The sequence below is a fragment of the Doryrhamphus excisus genome, unplaced genomic scaffold, assembly GCF_037039965.1.
Source record: "Doryrhamphus excisus strain RoL-2023G ecotype Guam unplaced genomic scaffold, RoL_Dexc_Guam_v1.1 HiC_scaffold_24, whole genome shotgun sequence".
NCBI classification, from domain to species: domain Eukaryota; kingdom Metazoa; phylum Chordata; class Actinopteri; order Syngnathiformes; family Syngnathidae; genus Doryrhamphus; species Doryrhamphus excisus.
The window spans coordinates 1300134-1323023 of record NW_027621862.1 but is presented as its reverse complement, the minus strand read 5'-3'; the positions used below and the strand labels follow the sequence as shown (position 1 = coordinate 1323023).

The window sequence follows — 22890 nt, the reverse complement described above, 5'->3', positions numbered from 1 at the left end:
TCCGGTACCTTGATGAAGGACCTCATGGAGAAGAGGTTGGCCAGCATGGTGGACAGGCCCTGGGCCAGGCAGCTTTGAGCGATGAAGCCCAGCTTGAGCTCGGCCAGGCAGATGGCGTCGTCGCCCTCCTTCCAGTTCCAGCTCGGGATGTTCAACAGGTGAGCCTTATTGTGATACTGCAGCATCTGGGTGATGATGCGGATCTTCGGGTGGTAGTTTTTGATTGAGATCACTCTGATAAAAATGAAAATACCATAAGTTAGTAAGCTTCTCTACCACATGCTGTGAGATATCACGACTGTGAGCGTAAATTACAGTTTCATCAGCATTTTGTACAGAAACATCAACGCCAGTGGAACAGTAACGGTCCTAAATCTGTTCCTTGAAGAACACCAAACTACATAATTGTGCTAAGGTCTTTGAGCATCACTGTGTCCATAAAAAAAAAAAAAAATCAATATTTATTTTTCAATTATGTACACAAATTAAAAAATATAAATTATGTATTATTTTTTGTTTTAACTTAATATTTTTTATTTTTCATATTTAGTATTTTTTTTTATTAATTCTTCAAATTTATACTATATATTTATACACATTATTTGTTTTATCAGCCCCTACCAATGGTTAACATTATCAACATATGGCAATATTTCGATATTTGAATATCAATAGTCACACTTCAGTATCCAGACATCAATGTTGCAATATCGCTACTCCAACATTTCAATACAGATACATTTCAATTTTGATACAATTTTGATTGATATCGATATAGCAACAGTTTGATATCAATATTTTGACAGTATTTCTAAATTGATATACAGCAACCTTTAGATATTGATATATTAACATTTCAATATGGATATATCAATGTCAATACATCAATATTTTGTGACGATATGTTAGTGAATTTCATAATGCTTCTATCGTGGTTCACTTGCATGACTTTGATAATGTTCCATTAGTGTGTATACATGAATATGATCACATGACTCTTGATCAACAGGACAAACCTCATGATGTTGGAGGCGTCCTCGGCATCGGGGTCAGCGCAGTATTTGTTAGCTAAGATCAAACAGGCGTCTGCGGATTCAATCTGAGGAAAAATAAAAAATTTAAAAAAGTAAAAAAATATGGATGAATGCATCAATGAAATGGCGTTAACGAACGGCGAGCGTCTTACTTTGACTCTGGCCAAGTCGTGAGGGTTGAGGACGGACCCTTGGTAAAACTCCACCTGTGTGAAGTGGCGCTTGAACAAGGCTTCCAGCTCAAGATTAGGGGAAATACTGCAATACAACATCAAGTTGTACTTTTAAAAGTTGTACCTTTAATAATAAATCATGATGTTTTGGACTTACTTATGGAGAAAAACGATTTCTACATTGACATCATCCCTGTCCTTGTGTAGGAAGTCTTTGAGAAAGTTGGAGACGCTCTCTAGCGTGATGTGGCCGCACACCACGATGTGTCTAAACAGGAAGTGGACACAGGTCAGTGACGGCCACGCGTCATATGATGAGGTGGACATGAGAAGCAATCAGGGTTTGTTGTGTTTAGGTGATTGGTCGGCCATGTTTTCAGTGAGCACAGTGGATTAAGAAGGATGAAGGATGAGATTATGACATCATCCACAAACTGCCATTTGTCCTTTGTTGCAGGAGCAAACTGACCATTCTTATTTTTACTTACTTTAGAGCTCTAGATGACCCAAAATGCAGTTTAAAATGAAATTAAATGGGTTTAATTTATTTATTAAAAGCATAAAAATATAAACATGATCTATTTGTGATTAAGAACAAGGCCCTTTTATTTGTATAAAATATGAATGATATACAATATATGTAATATAAACGTACCTTAACATTGTTTATAGTCATTTACCATAACCATAAGAATAATTTCACAAATATATGGAAAATAACATTCATATTATTAAATAAACACCTCAATTAATTATACAATTATTTTTAATATTATTCATAATATTAATAATACAAAAACATGATAATAATTCAAAATTAATTAATTAAAATAGGAGCATATTTCTGCCCAATTAATGATGAACCTTTTCAATCCACTGCCCTGTCATAGAATAAATATATTAAAAAAATCAATTTTTTTTTTAAAGGTAATTCAATTTAGAAAATGACCTTGAAATCAATAAATTGGTCATGAAATAAATACGTTGGTTCAATACAATTATTTTATGTTATACTATTATTTCACAATTTAATTTCATACTTTAATATTAATTGAATATATTTACTTTTGTGCCATTTTGATCACGACTCTCTCTGTGGTTAGCTGGAGTCCCAAAGCTTTGGTAATGGTTATAAGCTTTTCCAAACACTTTACATTTTAAATTTACAGTAAATTTGCTCAATGAGCTGACATATTTAAGTGTGACAAACATAAGAATTTAAGTGACAATAACTTACATTAACTAGTCATAATAATAAACATTGATAATAATGTTTTGGCAATGTAAAAATGTGAAGAAAAAGAGCAGATGGGGAAACGGGAAAAATGAGTAAAAACAAACCTTAAACCTTTTAAAGCCAAGCTTACATGTAAGTCATGAAGGAAGTGAAAGCATACATACCCGCTTTAAAAACTCCGTTTGTTAGAAGTGCAATCACAAGAGTGCTAAAAGCTTAACAAAAGTTTTTGTTGGCAGATGAAAAAAAAGCACGAGAGCCAAAAAAAAGCACCAAATATCTTTTGGATGACATTTTTTTAGAGGCATGTAGCTAGCTAGCTATGCTAAGAAAGTAAGCTTATGTTAACAGTTTGTAACATTTTGAAAAATGTGTTTCATTGCCTTCTTGCAAATAAAAACGTGGATATTAGCATACAAGAATTAGCGGCCAGTGACGACATCTACAGTACATGAAACCAAATCAAAACAAACAGACTAGATGTCAACATAAGCGGCACCGGGTTCCGCTGTGCTTTACTTTTAGAAAAGTGGTGTTTTCATCTTCCTTTCATGCCACAAGAAGGCAAACCAAAACAAACACATTTGTCAAAATGTCAACTAAAGTAGAAAAAGTAGCGTCTAGTCCTGCGGGTGTAGGTCGGACTGAAGATAAAGGCCAGGAATGTTCCGGAAGCAAAACAAAAAAAAAAAAGCACAGCCAAAGCCAGTACAGTTTTTTTCCAGCACTGAAAAAAAACACCAGTACATATTCAAGTGCTGCTATTAGTCAACAAAGCACACATTGACATTTATTTATATGTAATCTTTTTTTTTTTTTTTAAGCAGTAATCTCAAATTCACTACAGTTTTAGTCGATATTTGCTTATTTAATGTATTTGCTTAAAATGTTGTGCAGGAATTGGTGGAAATACATGACACACAATGTAGAAGGGAAAGCCAAGACTTACACATAAAATACACACACTGACAAACAGCAAGTCTAAGTACATGGCAAAACACACAACTTTTCAATTTGATGTGGGAAGTCAAGCTAAAGTCAAATTATTAAAGAAAAAGTTGTAACTTTACAAAAATAAAGTCATTATTATTAGAAATAAAGCAGTAATTTAACAAGAAAAAATGTGACTAATGCAAGAATTTAAAGTCCTTTTAAGGAATAGAAACGAACAAAAAATATGATGAAAATTCCAGGAGAATAAAGTCACAATATACTGACCAAAAGTCTTTTTTTTAGAATAAATTCAGAGAATAAGAAGTAAAAATTTTGTAAATTTATGAGAAAGAAAATGTCAAGATGATAACAACAAAGTTGTAATATTACTGAAAAAAGTCACAATACGAGAATAAAGTGAATATTTATTAAAAATTTACTTTAAAATTTTTAATTAAACGATGACAGAAAATTATGAGAAAACAGTTTCAATTTTAGGATAGCTGGAATATTCATAAATTTTCTACCGCTTATCCTCATGAGGATCACGAGAGTGCTGGAGCCTATCCCAGCTGACTTTGGGCGAGAGGCCAGCTATAATTATTTGTTATAAGTTATAATTTTTTTTAACAAGTCACAGTACGAGAAAAAAAAAACAGAATAACGTGAAAAAATTATGAAGAAAGACTTCAAGTCGAAAAAATTACTAATTCTACGAGAGTATTTTGATTTGATATGAATGAAGTGGGAACATCACAAGAAAAAAATCGTAATATTGTGACAAAGAAGTACTAATTCAATGAGAAAAGTAAATATTACAAGAATTAAGCGGGAACATGGGCCGGCCGGTTCTTGTCCGAAGACAGCTGGGATAGGCTCCAGCACCCCCGAACCTTTTTGAGGATAAGAAAATGGATGGATGGATGGAATTTAAACTGCGTAATTTTATTTTTTTTAAAAGTAATAAAATTGCAAGAATAAAGTCTGAATATCTTATCAAAAAATGAGAAAAAAATCGGGATAGTGTGAGGAAAAAAAGTCATAAATGTATGAGAAAAAAGGGACTAAAGCGGAGTTGTGTGATGAGACTGGCATGAAAATATGATAAAAATATGTAGATAAGGAAACACAGCAGAAAAAAAGGCGTTTGTAAAAGCAAGCTGGCAAACAGGAAGCACCAGAAGCAGCATGGAGACAAGAGCGCTAGCAGAGAGCACCATGGCCATCTTCTTCAGTCACAGTGTGACTTGAACGCTGAGATGTTTACATCTCGCGTGACACGTTCTCGAACAAAAACAGCGTGTCGCCCTTTTTTTTTTTTTTTTTTTCTCGGGAGAAGTCACACAAAACCACACCACTTTATTTCTCTTCATACATTGGACTTACTTTCTGCCTCTGGTCGAGTTATAACTCCCTCCGTATTTCTTCCGATTAAGGATGAGAGCGGCAATTTCTGGCACGTAGCGAGCAAACATGGCCTACATGCGTGGAACAGAAAAAGAAACAAAAAAAAAAATGGCATGCAAAAGAAGACTCCACTGCGGTGGAGGCGGCAGCGGCGGCGGCGGCAGTAGCAGCAGCGGCGGCGGCAGCCTCCTCCAAATACTTACTTTCTCCCATTAACAGCACTATAGGAACCACCGTATTTCTTGCGGTTGCCTATTAACTCTATGATTTCAGGCACGTAGCTCGCAAACATGGCCTAAGGAGAAGATAGGAGACAGAAGAGGAGACTAAAAACAGGCCAGCAGAGAAGAGGCAGGCCGACTATTTCAATTTCGTCTACTTTCTTTAGTTTGCTTATGAGCGGGAATAAAAGGAAACGTGTCTGCATTCCACACTTGAGTCAATGTAGCCGAAATGACGTCAGTTACATTGCAGAGAGGAACAAAAACAAGCATGGAAATTATTATTGCAAAAGAGTGACAGCAAATGAGGCGTGTGTCAATCTGTTATAGGAAAATTAAAATGATGAAAAACTTCATTAGGAGGAAGCCTTAAGTGCCATGTTTTCACCAACAAACACACAACAGCAGGAGTTCAATTACCGCCATATGGATTATCATAGTCATCATAATTATTGTTTTACATCACTCCAATTATAGAAAGGGAGTTAGAAAGTTGGAATATTACCAGAATCATTTTTAAAAACTGAACAGATAAAGGTAGTTTTACGAGACTAATCTTATAATATTATGAGAAAAAATGTTTACAGAAAAAACATTTTAAAAAAATTTAAATATTTCATCCAAAAAGTCACAACATTATGATAACAAAAATGTACTAAAAGTGTTTTTTAAATTTGACGTTTTGAAAATACAAAATCAAAATATATAAAAAGTAGTCAATAAAAAATATAATAAAATTATATTACAAGGAAAAAAGATGTAATTTTTAAGACTAATGTTACAAGGAAAAAAATTTAAATATAAAAAGTAAAAAAAATGTATGTGCATAGAAAAAAAAAGTTTAAAAAAGTTGTTTCACAAGAGTGAACATTATGAAAAAAAAAATGTTTGACAGGAATAACGATGAAATATTTGGTGCAAAAAAAGTCACAACGTTACGAGAATAAACATTTTCTAGAAAAGTGCAAAAATCATTGCTGTATCCATTAGGTAGCGCTGTAATTATTCCTTCCTGTATTGGTGTTTGTTGTTCAAGTGAGGGAGGCGGGGGGGGTGGGGGGGGTGGGGGGGTGGAGCTACCTGAAACCGCAGTGCTTTGAACACTTAACCATAAATAATCATCAATCAATAACAGATGGCCATTGTGTGAATGCTGATATCATATCAGCTTCTCCTCCATAGCATGCAAATGGCCCCCCAGTGGCTGTTAACTGCATAGGGACCATTACATCACTGGGGGGGGGCGTGGTCAACCGACAGGGTGGGGGTGTTTCAGTGTTTCACAGACTTGCCAACGGGTACAAATTTAAAACAAAGTCGATAATTTTGTCAGCCTCGATAAATCGTCTTAAAAACTGGGCGTGTTGGTTCTATAGCAGAATGAACGGAGTCATAGTTCATCTGTCTCAAATGTTATTTTTCCTTTTATAAAAACAAGGAAAAGTCTCTCAGCATTCACACAATACACAATAATACACAACACGTAAAAGAGCAGTGCCCTCTAGTGGAGGTTATCATGTGAAAAGTAAGGAGAAGCGTTCTTTACCAGACCCCCAAGGATGAAAAACACCATAAAGAGGCGTCCCAGGGTGGTTTTTGCATAAACGTCCCCATAGCCCACGGTGGACATGGTCACCATGAGCAAGTAGACACATTCCCAGTAGGAAAGCGCTTGGGAATTCTGGAAGTTTTCCCAAGGATCCCCTGAGTTTTCCACCTGGAAGCAAAAAAAAAAAAAAAGTGTTAGTCCACGTCCTTCCTGTGGCTTCTGTGTTTCCATGACGACACAAATACACTCACCAGATGGATGAAGCCTGCTGCCGTCAGCCATGTGCTGATGAAGATTGAACACAAGTTGACCAACTTGATGGAGTTACTGTTGGATTAAAAAAATAAAAAAACTAATTTAAATTATTTAAATTGGTTTTAAACCTTATATTTGATTTGTACAACATAGTTTCAATTTTGATTTTACTCTGTACAGTACAAATACATGAATATATATTATAAGTTTCTAATTAGTATTTCAATGGGGGGGCATGACAAAATAATTGGGAGCCATTATAATGAAACACACTACACAATTATATCATTTAATGTATAAATTAATAATAATTAATTTTTTTAAATATTATTATTATGATATTATTAGTTCATTGTTAAATAACACAATGAACTATTTTAAATCATATTGTTTGTGTAATGAAATAAGAAATGATAAAGTAATTAAAATAAATAAAATTACAAATATAACATATATAATATATTCATAATTTATTTACAATTTCATTATTTATATGTTTTATTTAAAATTAATTTATTAGCAAAATGTTATGTATAATTGTATATTTTATTTATATGTCACAAAAACAGTCCGGTGTGAAATCCCATATGAAAATATTTTTCTCTTGCTGGGAATCATCAACTCCAACCACTTCTGCCTGAGCTTGCCTTGAAGAAAGATTTCCTGGGAGCCGTCGCTAACAACCAAAACAGAGCAAACAGATCTGGCCTATAGCGCATGTCCATATAAGGAAGACCGGCTCTCTGTGATGTCACAGGGAGCCAGTGTTAGAAAAAACTCTTAGGAAAATAACATTCAAAAGTGGAAAAAGCATAAGTGGTCCCCTTTGAGATACTTAACCCTAGAACAATGGTTTCTTGACATAACTATGACTCAAGTGTTTTTAATATATATTTTTAGCAGACAAAAAAACAATAATCTGTTATAGTCTGCGCTAAACGACCTTTATGGTCAGATTTGATGCTTCCTTCTTCCAGCTGAGGATTACTCTAACGCATTGTGTGCTCTCTTAAAGCTCCTGACATGACATCTGTGCAAAAAGCTTACGATGAAGCTATAATATAAAGATATATGAAGCTTGTATTGTCTGTCATTCACTTTGAAACATTTATACATTAGAAGAAATACAAAGAAATAAAAATAGAGTAATAATACGCAACTTACCTTGTCTTGAGTATATTCAAAAACTGTAAAATTTCTGAGAACTGTATCAACCTTAAGGCCCTTAAAAATCTCAAGCCTGTGGAGCAAAAAAAAAAAAAAGACCATAAAGAAATGATGAGATGATTAAGAATGGAACATTTGCAGCAAAAACACAGCAGTGTTGCTACCTTTCATGCCATCATCCATCTTTAGCAGCTTTAAGGGATTCATGTCCAAAATATTCTCTATTATACACTTTTTGAACAACAATGCGATGAAGGAGATGATTGCAGCAGAACCGGGTTGGACGGTGTCACGTCAAAAACAACAATCGATCTCAGATCTCGACAATCAGATCTCGATGCAAAATCAGTCCGAGCATACTCAACATCAACTTAATAAGACTACACATAACGAAGTTGGACTAAGTTCATGTGGAAGTCATGGCTTTAAAAATCAAACTAGTGTAGCGTTAGCTTCAGTCTTCAGAAGCACTCCTTCATGACTCCTTCTGCGGTTAAATGTAAACAAAACCAAAGACATGGTGATTTGAGGAAAACAAAGCCAGTCTTCATATTTTTCAATAACTTCCCCTTTCTCCCAAGGCATCCCTCAAGGTTCAATGCTTGGTCCTCTCCTCTTCGTCCTCTACCTTCTCCCCCTTGGTCTGATTATCCATTGCCATGGTCTCGGTCTCTACTGATGACATTCAACTTTGCATATCCACCAAATTCACCAACCCTTAGACCCATTCTGCCTCTCAGATTGCTTTTCTGATATTAGCTTCTGGATGAAAACTAATTTTCTTGAACTCTCTCATCATGAAACCAAGGAGTCTTCACCTTCTCGTCACAAAAAACCTCAAGAACATCGCCCTCCTTAGCCCCCCCTCTGTCTTTCCCTGCAGCTGCACCTGTACAAGAGACCACATCACCCCTGCCCTTCAGAACCTCCACTGGCCCCCTATCCCTTACCGTATCAAATTCAAAATCCTCTTACTCCCCCCAAAAAGCGCTCCACAACCAGGCCCCCCTCTTACCTTACATACATGCTTTTATTCAAATTGTGTACGTATTACCTTTGCTTAATGTTTAGCTTTTGATAACTTTAGTTTTATTGCATTTACTGCTACATACAGTAAGTATGTTTGCCTTCAATAAGATTTCTCTGTCCAAAATGCTTCAATTAAGTGAAGTTAAATCACCAAATAAAGTTAAAAAAGTACAACTAAAAAAATATAATCTTTCATTCAAGCTTATGTCAACTTAACAAAGCCTCCCGTTGACCAACAAAACCTGAACCCCTCCAGAAGGTCTTACCCCAGTAGGAGACGACATGGAGGCAGGAAGTGCTCTCCTGCTCCTCTTTGTCATGGCTGTTCCTGACTCTGTATCCTTTCTGGAAAAGTTCACCCGTTGACTTTTTCCGCCGCCTGGTGTAAGAGACCGTCTTGATGTCACCGTCAGGCCCCTGGTACACTAACATCTTCGTGGGAATCATGGCTGCCAAAATAACTACAACCCTTCTGTCGCAGACAATGTCGCCGTTTGTCTTTCCGAGCTTCGCGCTAACCCGCTAGCTATCAGGCGACGTGATGTCCAGCTTAGAGCAAACCCTTTTCCCATCAGGATATTACAGCGTAAGCTTCTTTACCATTCAGCTACAGAAATAAAGAGACTAGGAAGCAAGTCTGGCCACAACCTGACCTCCATATTATCCCTGAGAGCCTGACACCATAAAACACAACACATGTCCTATAAGCTACGTAAAAAAACTGTTTGGTTCCACTACATCACGTCGTGGAACAACATGGCATATTTTATGCATTAATCCCAAAAAATAATTACAGAACTTTGTTGGAAATACGGTATACTGGAGCCTATCCCAGCTGTTTTTGGGTGAGAGGCGGGGTACACCCTGGACTGGTCACCACCCAATCACAGGGGACTTATAGGCAAACAACCATTCACACTCACATTCATACAGGGAGAACATGCAAACGCAATACAGAGATGCCCAAGCGGAGATTCAAACCCAGATCAACATAATAACCACTCATCCACTGTGCGGCCTCACATCACAAACATATCTGATTTACTGTATCCACTTATGAATGACAGATGGATGTATGGAATTTGTTTTTCTAACGTATGTAAGCGCTTTTATATTCTGGTAATGTTATGCATCAAAGATTGTCTATTAATGAGCTCACAAGAAAAATCAATAACCAACAACATGTAACTCATTTCAATCAATTTGAGAAACTTTAAAGCGTATCAATGAGTAAAATTACTTATTTTGGAGTTATTATTACTATATATGAAAGTATAAAATTAATACATATTAAAAGTTATGCTCCTAAATTTACGTTAAATATTATTTTATTTTTCAATAATATATTATAACTATTTTTATTTTATTTTATAATATAAGTAATGCTCATAATGTCCACTAGAGGGCGCCTGCAGCTATGGCGAATTACACTTGCTTTCACACACATTCAACCACACGTTATGCAACCCTTCTATCAAACTCTGTGTGTGTGTGTGTGTGTGTGTGTGTGTGTGTTTCTCACCAGCCAGCCAAAGAAATATTAAAAAAAAAAACATATCACAGACTAAAGTGATGGCCCATAATCCTTAATTTCCTCAATCCTATTACTTTTTCAATCAAGGGGAGATTTCAGGTTAGTTGTAATCTGTAGAGGTGAAGGACGCGTGAACGACACCCCCACTAACTTGATGACACAACACAGAGCGACGAGGTGGCCACCCCTGGTCACTCTCCGGCCGCCCCTCTGACCATCTGGATAATTCAGATATCAACTTTTCACCACCCCTATGTGAGGAATGGTCTCACCTCGGCCATACCAATCGACACAACAAAAGTCAAGCAATTATACTCTCAGAATATGAAGAAAGTACAGACCATATAGAAGCAGCAGTGACGTGGTACGACCACCAGGTGGCTCCACAGCAGACAAAAAGTGAGCGGGTGTAAACAAAAGGGACGTTTTTGAAGTTTCAGCCTAGTTACCTAGCCAGCTCCTGTTCAGGTAGACGGACACAAAGACCGGAGGAACCGTGAAGAAGTCCACCACCGAGTTGACCTCCAGCCAGAACCACAGCTTGTCATTGGCAGCGATAAACTGCAGAAGAAGAAATAATATATATTTACACAATACGTCATAAATAGGATGAATCACACAGCTATAATGTTTTACTGAGGTCTTGGGGGGGGGGGTACATGGGTTGTATTGAGGGATATTTTCTTCATAAATATTATTTAAATATTATATCCCTTTCATTTTTTATGTATTATACATTTTTAAATATTATAACAATTTTAATTTGTTTTTATTTGTATTTAGTTTATTTTCCTTACATTTTAATCTAGTTTATATTTATGTATTTAAATAAAGATGAAATAAAGGTAATAATATATTTAACACAATTAAATAGTTTGATAGGTTTTGATAGGAATACATTATATAAAAATATATCTAACATAAAAAATGTTTTAAAATTTTACATTAATGTCTGTCTTTATTTTTAATGTATTTTTGTATTCAAATTAACATTTAAAAAACTAAATTAAAAATTCTAATTTTTAAATAAACTATTAAATAAACATTTAATTAATTCAAAAAACTGAAAAAAAATTAAAATTAATACTTATACATAAGAAATAATTCTAAAAATTTAACTTTAGACACCAAATATTCTCACAAATCTTGCGAGTACAAGCCATATTTTAGAGGGAGGCGACCAAAAACCCCAAAAACCGTTGAACAACCATAATGATATATTTTATTCAAGCAGCGCCAGGAAGTACTACATGTTTAATCCAGCTTTAGCATAGCGCTCATCTACTCACTCTGAGGCCAAAGTACAAGAGGAAGAAGACGTTGAAGGCCATGTCGATCTGCAGCGTGATGTCCTTGTAGAAGTTCTGGCAGGACTCGATGGGACTGTTAGACACACAAACACACACAAAAAAAAATGTCTGAACGATAATTGTGTGATAAAATGGTGCAATTCTCCTGAAAAGCCTTGTAAAAGAAAAAAAAGGTATAATATATGTGTCATAATGTCTATATATTAATGTGCATCATGCAGTCACACAAGCATTACTCAATGCTATTACTTATTCAAGTGCATTTCCTTGATTAACCCTTAAAAAACTGCAGTATTGTGAATAATGTGGTATTAAGACAGCTTGAAGCAGTAGTTTTAAGGGTTAAATGAAAAAAAAAAACACATGCAAAAGGGCCTTGGGAGGACGTCAAGCAGCCGGAAGAATACATAGGGAAGTCTCACCCTCGTTAAAAAGCTTGTATCTGGCACATAGAATCCAAATAAATAAAGACAAATAATTAACCAGGCACTTGGAACAATTCATGATCTTACACAACATTCGTCAATCAAGCTCTTAAAGGGGAACTGCCCCTCATTCATAATCCTTATGTGAAACAGCAACACATTGTTAGTTCCATTTTCTCTGCATTATAACGAGAGTTAATATGAGCTAGCTAACAATGCCGTCATTGGGATATGGAGAGCTAGTTATCCACTCTTCTGTCTGTGAATGACGCTGAGATTAGCGGTTGGCGACACGTCTTGTTAGTCTGCCAGATAAAAATTGTTTTTCATGTTAGCTGCTACAATAATGTTAGCTGCTACAATAATAATAATAATAATAATAATAATGGTTAATATACAAGTCAGTTATGTAAACTGAACACTGTTGGCGGATTTTTGTGAGGGATTTAGCATTAAAATAAGTATTTCCCATGACGTCCATTGCTAGCTAGCTCATATTAACTTGTTTTCTTGCGCTAGAAAAGCATATGAATGATGGGCAAAATTTTCTTAAAAAGTGCAATTCCCCTTTAATGCACTTATATTTTCAGTCTATGAACAATCATTTTATTCTTAATACTAGCGTAGGTCCTCAAATCATGGCTCATTGGGATGGCTGTGTCTTCCAGCACACGATGTGTGCTCCAGTCCTCAGGATAAAAAAAAAATGCTCACAGAAAACCAGAATTTTGTTGAGTCTTTGTAGCGAAATGGAGAGCTAGGTATCCACACTGAGATTAGCGGTTAGCGACGCGTCTTGCTAGTCCGCCAGATAAAAATTGTTTTTCATGTTAGCTGCTACAATAATAATAATGGTTAATATACAAGTCAGTTATGTAAACAAATTTCTGTAAGGGCTTTAGCATCAAAACAAGTATTTTCCATGACGTCCATTGCTAGCTAGCTCATATTAACTTGTTTTCTCGTGCTAGAAAAGCATATGAATGATGGGCAAAATTGAAAAAAAAGTGCAATTCCCTTTTAATGCACTTATATTTTCAGTCTATTTCCTCTTAATACTAGCTTGGCTAGCAGTCCTCAAATCATGGCTGCCGTTTGTTTAGACGACACGGACCAATTCCGATTCCACACTAATAAACGCCTCACAGATTAAAGAGAAAGAGTAGCTGATTTTTGAATTATTATTTTTAAATGAAGTATATAAAGGCCCCTTTATTACTACAATATGGCCATTTGTTACATCTAGGATAGACATTGAATCTGTAGGTTAGCTTCTGTTTGCGTCTAAGTGGGTCTGCTGGGTGTCTTCCAGCCAGGCCGGCACGTCCATCATCTAGCAGGCCTACAGGCCTAATTACAGGAAGGGCCTGGATGTCCTCCGCTGAACACGCAAGCCAACGTCCAAATACAATTGGACATGACCGGAGGAGACGGTGTGAAAAATGACTTTGAGTTAGTGGCCGTCTGTCCTCAATAAGAGCGGAGAGATAAAAGCTGGAAAGATGATGGGAGCAGGAGGCCACACAAGATGGACCTCAGCACCATTACACCGTCTACCGAGTGAAGGCAACACACAAACTTAAAGTTTTGAGTCTGTCCTTCCTAAGCACACTTCCCGATCCGTCATTACTAACATTAACCAAACTTCCTTTCGTCCAATCAGCCATTGTTTTGCGAAGAACAGGAACTTTCCCTACTTCTTTCCGAGTTCCATTTTCACATGATTGAGAAGATCACACTTATAGAGCTTCAAACCATCATTTCCATTCATGAGGTAGCATCACGTGATATTTAAAAGCGGTAATACTCACTCGGAGGAGTCAATGAAGTAGATGACGAGAGCTCCGATGCTGAGCGCAAACACCAGCACCACCTGGAAGACAAGATACTTTTTAGCTCATTTTTTGGCAGTACTTAGACATATATAATATACATGTACAGTATGTACTACGTATATAGTATGGAACCTGACAGCTGAAATCTCTGAGCTAGCTTGTATCCTTCCCCTCGACCATGATGTCGAACAATGTTTGCTTTCAGGTCATTGGAGAGTTGTTTCGAGGCTGCCATGTTGCTACTAATTATTTAGTGTGTCGTAAAGGTCAGTTGACATCACTTCCTGTGTGTGATTGTGTATATAAATACACAAGTACACAACATTTTTTTACCACAGAAAAAAATAATTCCGTATGATAGTATAGCCGTTGTTCCCAAAAAGGCAGTACAGTCAAAGTGAACTGGCTTTGAACACACCATAGGACACATGAGGACCGTGGAGGTGGTGGTGGGGGGGGGGGTGCTTATCTATGAGCTGACCTGGCGTTCCTCCATTCCTAAATGACACAAATGAGCATCCATCCATAATGAATGAGCTCATTTCCATGATGTGCTATTTCTTATTGTGAGGCAGCAACACGCTGACCATGCATTTTTTATAAACCTTCCTCTTTTGGAAAAATAACCTTCTAGCCTCCTAGCTAGTGGACCAATGGGGGAACTAGAACTAGCATGATAGAAGTGGTCTACTAAGGGACAGAACCTAGACGGTGTTTATGAGGCTACTCTATTCTACTCGCTCACACAAGGGGGCGAACTCTCCAGTGTTCTATTAACTGTTAAAGTCTAAATCAGGGGGTCCCCAACCGTCGAGCCGGGGACCGGTACCGGGCCGTGGCCAATTAACCTAGCATGTTTTTGGAATGTGGGAGGAAACCGAAGTACCCGGAGAAAACATGCAAACTCCACACATTGAGATGGCAGAGCGTGGAATCGAACCCGGGTCTACTCGGTGTGTAGCCCACATGCTAACCACTAATGATTTTTTTAAAACAAAAATGTTATGAATGTTTCATGAAAATCTATTTGTCTATTCTATATTTGCCATTATTTGTTCTAAACACTAAAGTGGCAAATTAATCACAGTTTACAAATTAATTAATCGTGATTAATTTGCAACTCTATGTGTAATATGATCAACGTTTACTGTATTTTATTGAAAAAAAAAAGATAAAAACAGAATTATATGTTTATTTGTGGTTGTGCGAGTGGTTAGCGTGCAGGCCACACAGCTCGGAGACCCGAGTTCGATTCCACCCTCAGCCACCTCAGTGTAGAGTTTGCATGTTCTCCCCGTGCATGCGTGGGTTTAAGACTTACAAAGTGAGTGATGACAATATCCTCTTATTGTTTGAGTGTCCCTGAACGCATCTCGGCTGTTACATATATACTGTATGGATGAATGTATGGATGCACAGGTGTGTGTTGGCGTATCTATTCCAAGAAAGAGAAACCCAAGAAGGATGTCCACACATACACCAACTGCGCTTTCAGGCCCACTAAATACTCCTAAATACTCCTAAATACTCCCTAACAATAGCCAGAGTACTCCCTGTGTGACTTCCAACCGCGTATTATGACAAGGAGCCATACAGGTGCCATTAATACAATATAGTAGCATTAATAAAGATGCTAATACAGTGTCAAAAATCCCTCAAGCACTCGTCCTTGATTCACCCTGTGCAGCATCAGCACAAACACGAACACGAACGCCCGTCCATTTAGAAGTTAGATGGAGGGAGACGGTTGCCATGGTGATGCCGCTGCCAACAGCCCGCTGTTTGCCTCGTTGTCTTATATGCTAGCAACCTCCAAAAGACACACACACACACACACACACACACACACACACACGGCTTGGCCAACAGGTCATCTTTGTAGCTTTGATGACCTGCTGCGCCAGGAAATGCTACATTCAAAGCTAACCTGCTGCACCTTGACAAAAAATAAGATTCTCTGGGACAAAGCTAATTATTCTTAGCTATTGCATGATGCTACATGCAACCTTCAACTGTCAATTAAATGTAACGTTACAGCATGCTACACGCAACCCTGACCCGCTTTAGTTATTCTCCAGGACATGAAATATCATATTGAAGTATGCTACAGGCAAGTCAAGGTCAATAAAATGAAGGCCTTGACAAACATTGTTAAAACCAACAACCTCCAAAAATCACCACAGCTTGTCCACTTAGGCACAGCGATTGGACTCTACTGTTTACTGATCCAGCTTATCTATCTTTAACTTTAAGGTTTTATAGGATTGAATGCTTTCCCTGACCTGCTGCACCTCGTAAAGCATCTGGACGTGAAATGCTACATTAAAGCATGCTACATGCAAGTCGAGATCACATAAAAACGACTTTAGGGCCCCCATCTTCCATGACAAACATCGTGAAAAAGAACATCGGTGACATTTACAGTCAGGAAAAATGCTACCCGGTTGCTGACATCACCGCCACGTGACCATGTGATCCGACAAAGCTCTTAACCGTCTACTGTATGTCGTCATGCTCAGCAATTAGGGAATAATCCAGATTAAGGAGTTTTCCTAGCTACATCTCTTTATATTCCCTTTGTATTGAGTTGTGGACTCCTGTAGAGCAGCTACACACAATAACACGCACAAAAAAAAAATCTAGATTTTCCAGAATCTGCACCTATTCAAGATGGATTTGCTACACTGCGATTGGTCACACTCCCAAAGTACTTCCCTGACAACACTTTCTAATTTTGTGGAGTCCTCAGACCTTGCCTGCCTGAGGAGGAGCACTCATTGTCGGACACACTTTGTCAGAGGCAGCAGTGGTGGCAAACATTGACATTAACATTGTTCCAGACAGTGAGCACCGTGGAAGGTGGACGCACAGCGTGTCCGATATTAACGCACCTAGTCCGACAAGAGCACACTGCGTCTGGTTTCAGCGACAATTTGGCGGATATTTCATATTCATGTCGACAAAAACAGCCCCCGTGTGATTAAAATATTCTTCTCTCGCTGCGAATCACCAACTACCATGAAATAACGTCTTGTTGTAACGAGCTTGTTTCATAAAGCAAAGTGGAGCTTGGGGGAGGGCAGAGAGCATAGCCACGCCCATCAGGAATCCCACTCCTCTGTGACATCACAAAAGAAAAATTATGCCACACCCTCTGAAACCGAGCGTTTTGGGCCATCCCAAATTTCTTTCAGAATTTTCTTTTCAAATGCACAAACCTTATTATCTGAAACTTTGGCATCGTTTAATACGATAATACAACATTCTAAATACATTTATAGGTCAGAAAAGTGTAAAAAGCATAATAGTGCAGTACAGTAAATATTAGTTACACGTTTTCACACGGCGTCAAACATGTCATAGTGATGAAGGCACAGATGAGAAACCATCGATGGGGGCCGTCTGGAAGGTGTCAACACCAGTGCCTCCTATGGTGGGGGGGGGGGGGGTCATTATTTCTATGGAGCTGTGACATCAACAAAGCACAAAAGGGGATGTTAACAGAGTGGACAGTACTTTCCAACTAAATAGTATATTTTTATTTATGATACTAGTATACTTGTACTAGTGTACTAGTATACTTGTATTAGATGTTCTCATACACTGCATGTGTACCTAATGGGAGTGCACAACTGAAGCGTCTCTCTTCCCTCCCATGAGCACCGCAGTGGAAAATGTTAGTTGTTGACATCAATAGGCTGCAGTCGACTCCAGGGAGGAGAGGAGTTGGGTTGGAGGTGGGGGGGGGGGGTGGATTGTGGGGGGTCACCTGCAGGCTGTGGCACTTCCTGATTCACTCTGCAAGCATCGCATCAGCACACCCGTACGGTGCTCTCATTTGTGACGCTCAGTGAACATCACACACACAAACACACACGATTCAGCCTTTCCAAGGGAGAGTCCAAGAGTGAAGATATAAGAAAAAATCAATTTAGAGAACTACTTTTTTTTTTTTTTTTTTTTACAGTAACCAATTGTTAGTAGTCATGATAATCATTTTTTTTGACAAAATTTTTGTAGGTATGAATGCGAGTGTGAATGGTTGACGCCATTCAACCAATAGAGTCACTGCAGCAAGGTGATGTCATGACGTACACCTTGCTGGTTCTATGCGGTATGGAGTGAAGAGGTCTCACTCTGTACCACGGCATAAATATAGATGTGATACAAAAGTCATGAGAATAAATATACATATATATACAAGGGATCAGGGAAATAATGTCCGAGTCTGAAACCACAGAGTCTTGAACCAGTCTTTATTATTTTATTATTTTTTTATTTATTATTTTTATTATTTATTTTTATTATTTTTTATTTATAATTTTATTCTTTTATTATTTATGTTTATTATTTTATGTATTATTTTATTATTATTATTATTCATTACTAAAAACACATATTATGGAAAGCAGGAAGTGAACAAATGTAACAGTTACCGATTGTAAAAGTACCAGATTAATAAGCTTTGCTTCTTCCTACTCCTTTTGGACATGTGGAACTGGGAACTGATTATGTGATGCATTCAATTGCAATCTGATGCATGTTCAAATGAAATTAAACCATTACCATTACAAACATTATCAAACTGAATAAATTGCGTGAATAAATATTTTTATATAACATCAATTGAGACAAACTTAGCGTTTTAATATAACATTTCACACTAAAGTTAAAATACATAACAACTACAAAGTTAGCCCCCAAGTAGGGTCGCGTTATTGCAAAGTGGGGGTAGCCGTCTATAAGCGTAGAATACATCAATAATGGAGACTTACACACTTTGAGTGTCATGTTGTATAGACAACACTCCAACTCGTCGCCGTGTGTAACCTGATCATGTATGTGTGTGTGTGTGCAGCCTACATACTTTACACATTCACCACTACTACTACAACTACCAATACACGTACCACTACTACTTTGAATAAGGTCTTCATTGCAGAGAGGTAGTGCATCACTTTTATCCACACTTTGCAAGGTTTTGTTGTTTTTGACTATGATGGGAATAACGGTTCCGTGTCTGTGTCGCTGTGATTTAAGCCATCCGGGAAGCAGACCAAACACTCGTACAGTGAGTCCTAAAGAGCTTACACCATGGAGGAGGAGGAGGAGGAGGAGGAGGAGGATGTGACACAAATAAATGTGCGTCCCCCCACTTGCATCTCCTCACAATATCAGCACATCCACTTACTTAGCTTGACACCGGCATTAAACCAGGTTTTATTGTGCTGCACTCGGCAGTGGCGTCATACTGACACAGAAAATGTATTTAACTCTTCCCTGTCCTCTTTCAGTCCATTTGATGTTTTATTTTTTATTCATTTCGTGCTTTATTATTATTTATTAGAGAATATATGAATATATAAATGAGTACAGGTGTATAGTTCAGGTAGTCAAAGACAGAACTCATTTAGATAAAATAGTAATTAAATACCGCATATAAGACTAATAATACAACTACACAAATATATTGAATATAACATAATAATAATACAAATACTGTATACAAAAATGTGTGAATATGGTTGAAAATGTTAATTTATTTTTCCTTTAATTAATTGGCACTTTATCATCCCTCCAAAAAATATACAAAAATAAATAAAATCAGCTTTCTATACAATTACTGAGCAAAATTACTATTAAATATATTTTTAGACTGGATAACAAAAAAGATTTGAATAAATAGATCTATATTTAACATAACATGAATAATACAAATAATATAATAAATATGGAATTGATCCAATAATAATTTTCCTTAGCTTTATTTGTATTGTTTATATTTTATACAATTATAATATTATTATTTTATTATTATAATTATATTTAATGGTAATTTATAATTATATTTATATTATTATTTATTTTAATTTATAAAATGTAATTTAACTCAATAATAAAGTGTGGATCCAGTTGAAAATATTTGATATAACAATGATTCATGGGGGTGAAGTTTTATATTTGTATTTATTATGTGTACATACAGTATTATATATTATATAGTATTCCAGTAATTATATATTACAGTACTGGGACATTGTCTCCTTCTGGAAGTTTCTAGCAGCTGCTGCCGCCCCCGAAATAGAGCATCAGACTCCGAGGCGAAGTCGAATATTACCGCTATTTTACGACAGAGGTGTGGACCCCCCCTTTGGTGCGTCCCTCGGGTGGGACCACAGATGGCAAGATGGAATTTTATTCCCAAACAGACAGCAGGAATGTCAGTGTTAGAAAAAAAAAAAAAAAACGGTATGCGGTAAATATGTCCTCGGCTATGTGACATCCATCCTTTTTTTCCAACTTATCCGAGACCCGCAGTATCAGTTGGGAAGTCCAGACTTCCCAGTCTCCGGCTTGTTAGCTTTGTCAGACGCCATTTCCATTTTATTTTAATTTTTTTTCCCTTTTATCCACATTACGAATCACTACTTTGTATGAAACATCAAACTCAACAATCTATTTCTCAACACAGGGACATCCGCTGATGTCATGGGGCACTCCGGCGCCTGCCCCAAATGTAAAATCAACACTGCTAAAACACCCGGCCACAGTGACTCCCTGCGTCATCTGTCACCTGATCGGACTTCCTCCACACTTTGACACCCCACCCCTGTCTGGTAACGTGACACGAGTGCGACATTAGCTCTTTTTGTTTGACAGCTGTCAATAACGAGTATGAGAAGTCGGCATCGACACAAAAGACTCGATTGATTCAAATGTGTCATTTACCGTGTTAAAGGTTGTTTAATAAGAAATAATACGATACTAAATTGAAGAAAATATATGCTAATGGATCATTCTGTGCCTCGTTAGCTGGCTTGGCTATGCCAGCTAATGTTTAATAAGAAATAATACAATATTAAATTGAAGAAAATATATATTAACGACTCATTCTGTGCCTCGTTAGCTGGCTTGGCTATGCCAGTTAATGTTTAATAAGAAATAATACGATATTAAATTGAAGAAAATATATATTAATGACTCATTCTGTGTCTTGTTAGCTGGCTTGGCTATGCCAGCTAATGTTTAATAAGAAATAATACGATATTAAATTGAAAAAAATATATATTAATGACTCATTCTGTGTCTCGTTAGCTGGCTTGGCTATGCCAGCTAATGTTTAATAAGAAATAATACGATACTAAATTGAAGAAAATATATAATAATGACTCATTCTGTGCCTTGTTAGCTGGCTTGGCTATGCCAGTTAATGTTTAATAAGAAATAATACGATACTAAATTGAAGAAAATATATAATAATGACTCATTCTGTGCCTTGTTAGCTGGCTTGGCTATGCCAGCTAATGTTTAATAAGAAATAATACGATACTAAATTGAAGAAAATATATAATAATGACTCATTCTGTGCCTTGTTAGCTGGCTTGGCTATGCCAGCTAATGTTTAATAAGAAATAATACGATACTAAATTGAAGAAAATATATAATAATGACTCATTCTGTGCCTTGTTAGCTGGCTTGGCTATGCCAGCTAATGTTTAATAAAAAATAATACGATATTAAATTGAAAAAAATATATATTAATGACTCATTCTGTGTCTTGTTAGCTGGCTTGGCTATGCCAGCTAACGCAGAAAAAAAATGGTAGCTACAGAATATTTTAGTGAGCTATTTCAAAAAAAGCTATCATCAGCATGCTACATAATGCTACATAATTTCATCGCAGTAGCATAAAGTTGACGTTGGACCTATTTACTAATGTTTACTAGCTAGCTAGGTCGTCAGTGAAATTTTTACAAAGTCCAATAATGTTTTATTATTATTATGTACGTGTTTAAGACATAATTAGCTACATTTTTCAACAGTTATGAGCTGGAAATAACATCAGTTATTAAAAATGAAGGCTAACCGTGTTAAGGGATGAAAAGAAAACAATAACGCATGAAAGCACAGATGGCATCAACAACGTCAATCTGGCGTGGATTTATCGTTGCAAACATAGCATCCTGTTGATGCCTTCAAAGTCAACACGTTTTTATTTAAAGAGCCGACCTTCCGCAAATAAAAAGTGCGTATTGAAGAGAGTGATAATTAAAGCGCCAAAAGATGTATAGAAATGTAAAATTGATTTGAAAAGTTCAATTTAAGCCTTAACCTACGCTTTTGCAAGAGTTCCTTTTCTAGCTCGGCTATGTTAGCACTTGAAACGTAAACAAAGTATTCATTGCAGTGTATAGGGTAGCATTTAAGTTGACATACCGTATCAAGGTCTCAATTTTTAGCTAGGAAATTGGCCTTGTAAACATGGCTGGCGATGTTAGCTTTAAAAAGCTATTCCACCTTTCACCCAAAGTCTTTAGTAAACACATTTTTATTGAGATATTTTCGAAATGTGGTTACTCACAAAATTATTATACTGTACTGCAATGAAGAGTGCAGACAACGGCTTAGCTAGAAACTTGCCTATGCTACCCATTGAATTTATAAACCTTTCTCGAGAATAAATTGTTAATTAAAAAAAAACTTCCAGTTAGGGTAAATTATATCCGATTAAGTTGGATCACGGAGTCACAGTTTTAGATGCAAAATTGGCTGTGCTCGCTCGGCTGGGCTATGCCGGCTATTTTTTTTTTTTGTGGAAAGCTTTTTGGTGAACAATTTTCCATGTATGATAACTTCTAACAGACAAAATTGACATACTTGACAAAGGGAGGGTTGGAAAAATTGCCGTGCTATTAGCTTGTCTATGCTAGCTAAATGCTAAATGTAAAACAATTATTATTATTAGAACAATTATTTCAACCTTGTGATAACCAACTAAGC

General features: G+C 36.7%; 1 protein-coding gene across 4 annotated transcripts in view; it reads right to left on the bottom strand.

Moving 5' to 3' along the window:
* Positions 1 to 22890, bottom strand: part of LOC131109867 (calcium-activated potassium channel subunit alpha-1a-like) — an 84378-nt gene that overhangs the window by 23224 nt on the left and 38264 nt on the right. For all 4 annotated transcript variants that reach the window (XM_078788735.1, XM_058062310.2, XM_058062311.2 and 1 more), the window contains 11 exons: positions 14086 to 14147; positions 11829 to 11922; positions 10989 to 11100; positions 7974 to 8049; positions 6806 to 6881; positions 6552 to 6722; positions 4988 to 5079; positions 1365 to 1475; positions 1187 to 1292; positions 1017 to 1099; positions 9 to 234 (listed from right to left, as the gene is read on the bottom strand). In XM_078788735.1, coding sequence (XP_078644861.1) covers positions 9 to 234; positions 1017 to 1099; positions 1187 to 1292; positions 1365 to 1475; positions 4988 to 5079; positions 6552 to 6722; positions 6806 to 6881; positions 7974 to 8049; positions 10989 to 11100; positions 11829 to 11922; positions 14086 to 14147 — 1209 coding nt within the window. The remainder of the gene's footprint in view (positions 1 to 8; positions 235 to 1016; positions 1100 to 1186; positions 1293 to 1364; positions 1476 to 4987; positions 5080 to 6551; positions 6723 to 6805; positions 6882 to 7973; positions 8050 to 10988; positions 11101 to 11828; positions 11923 to 14085; positions 14148 to 22890) is intronic.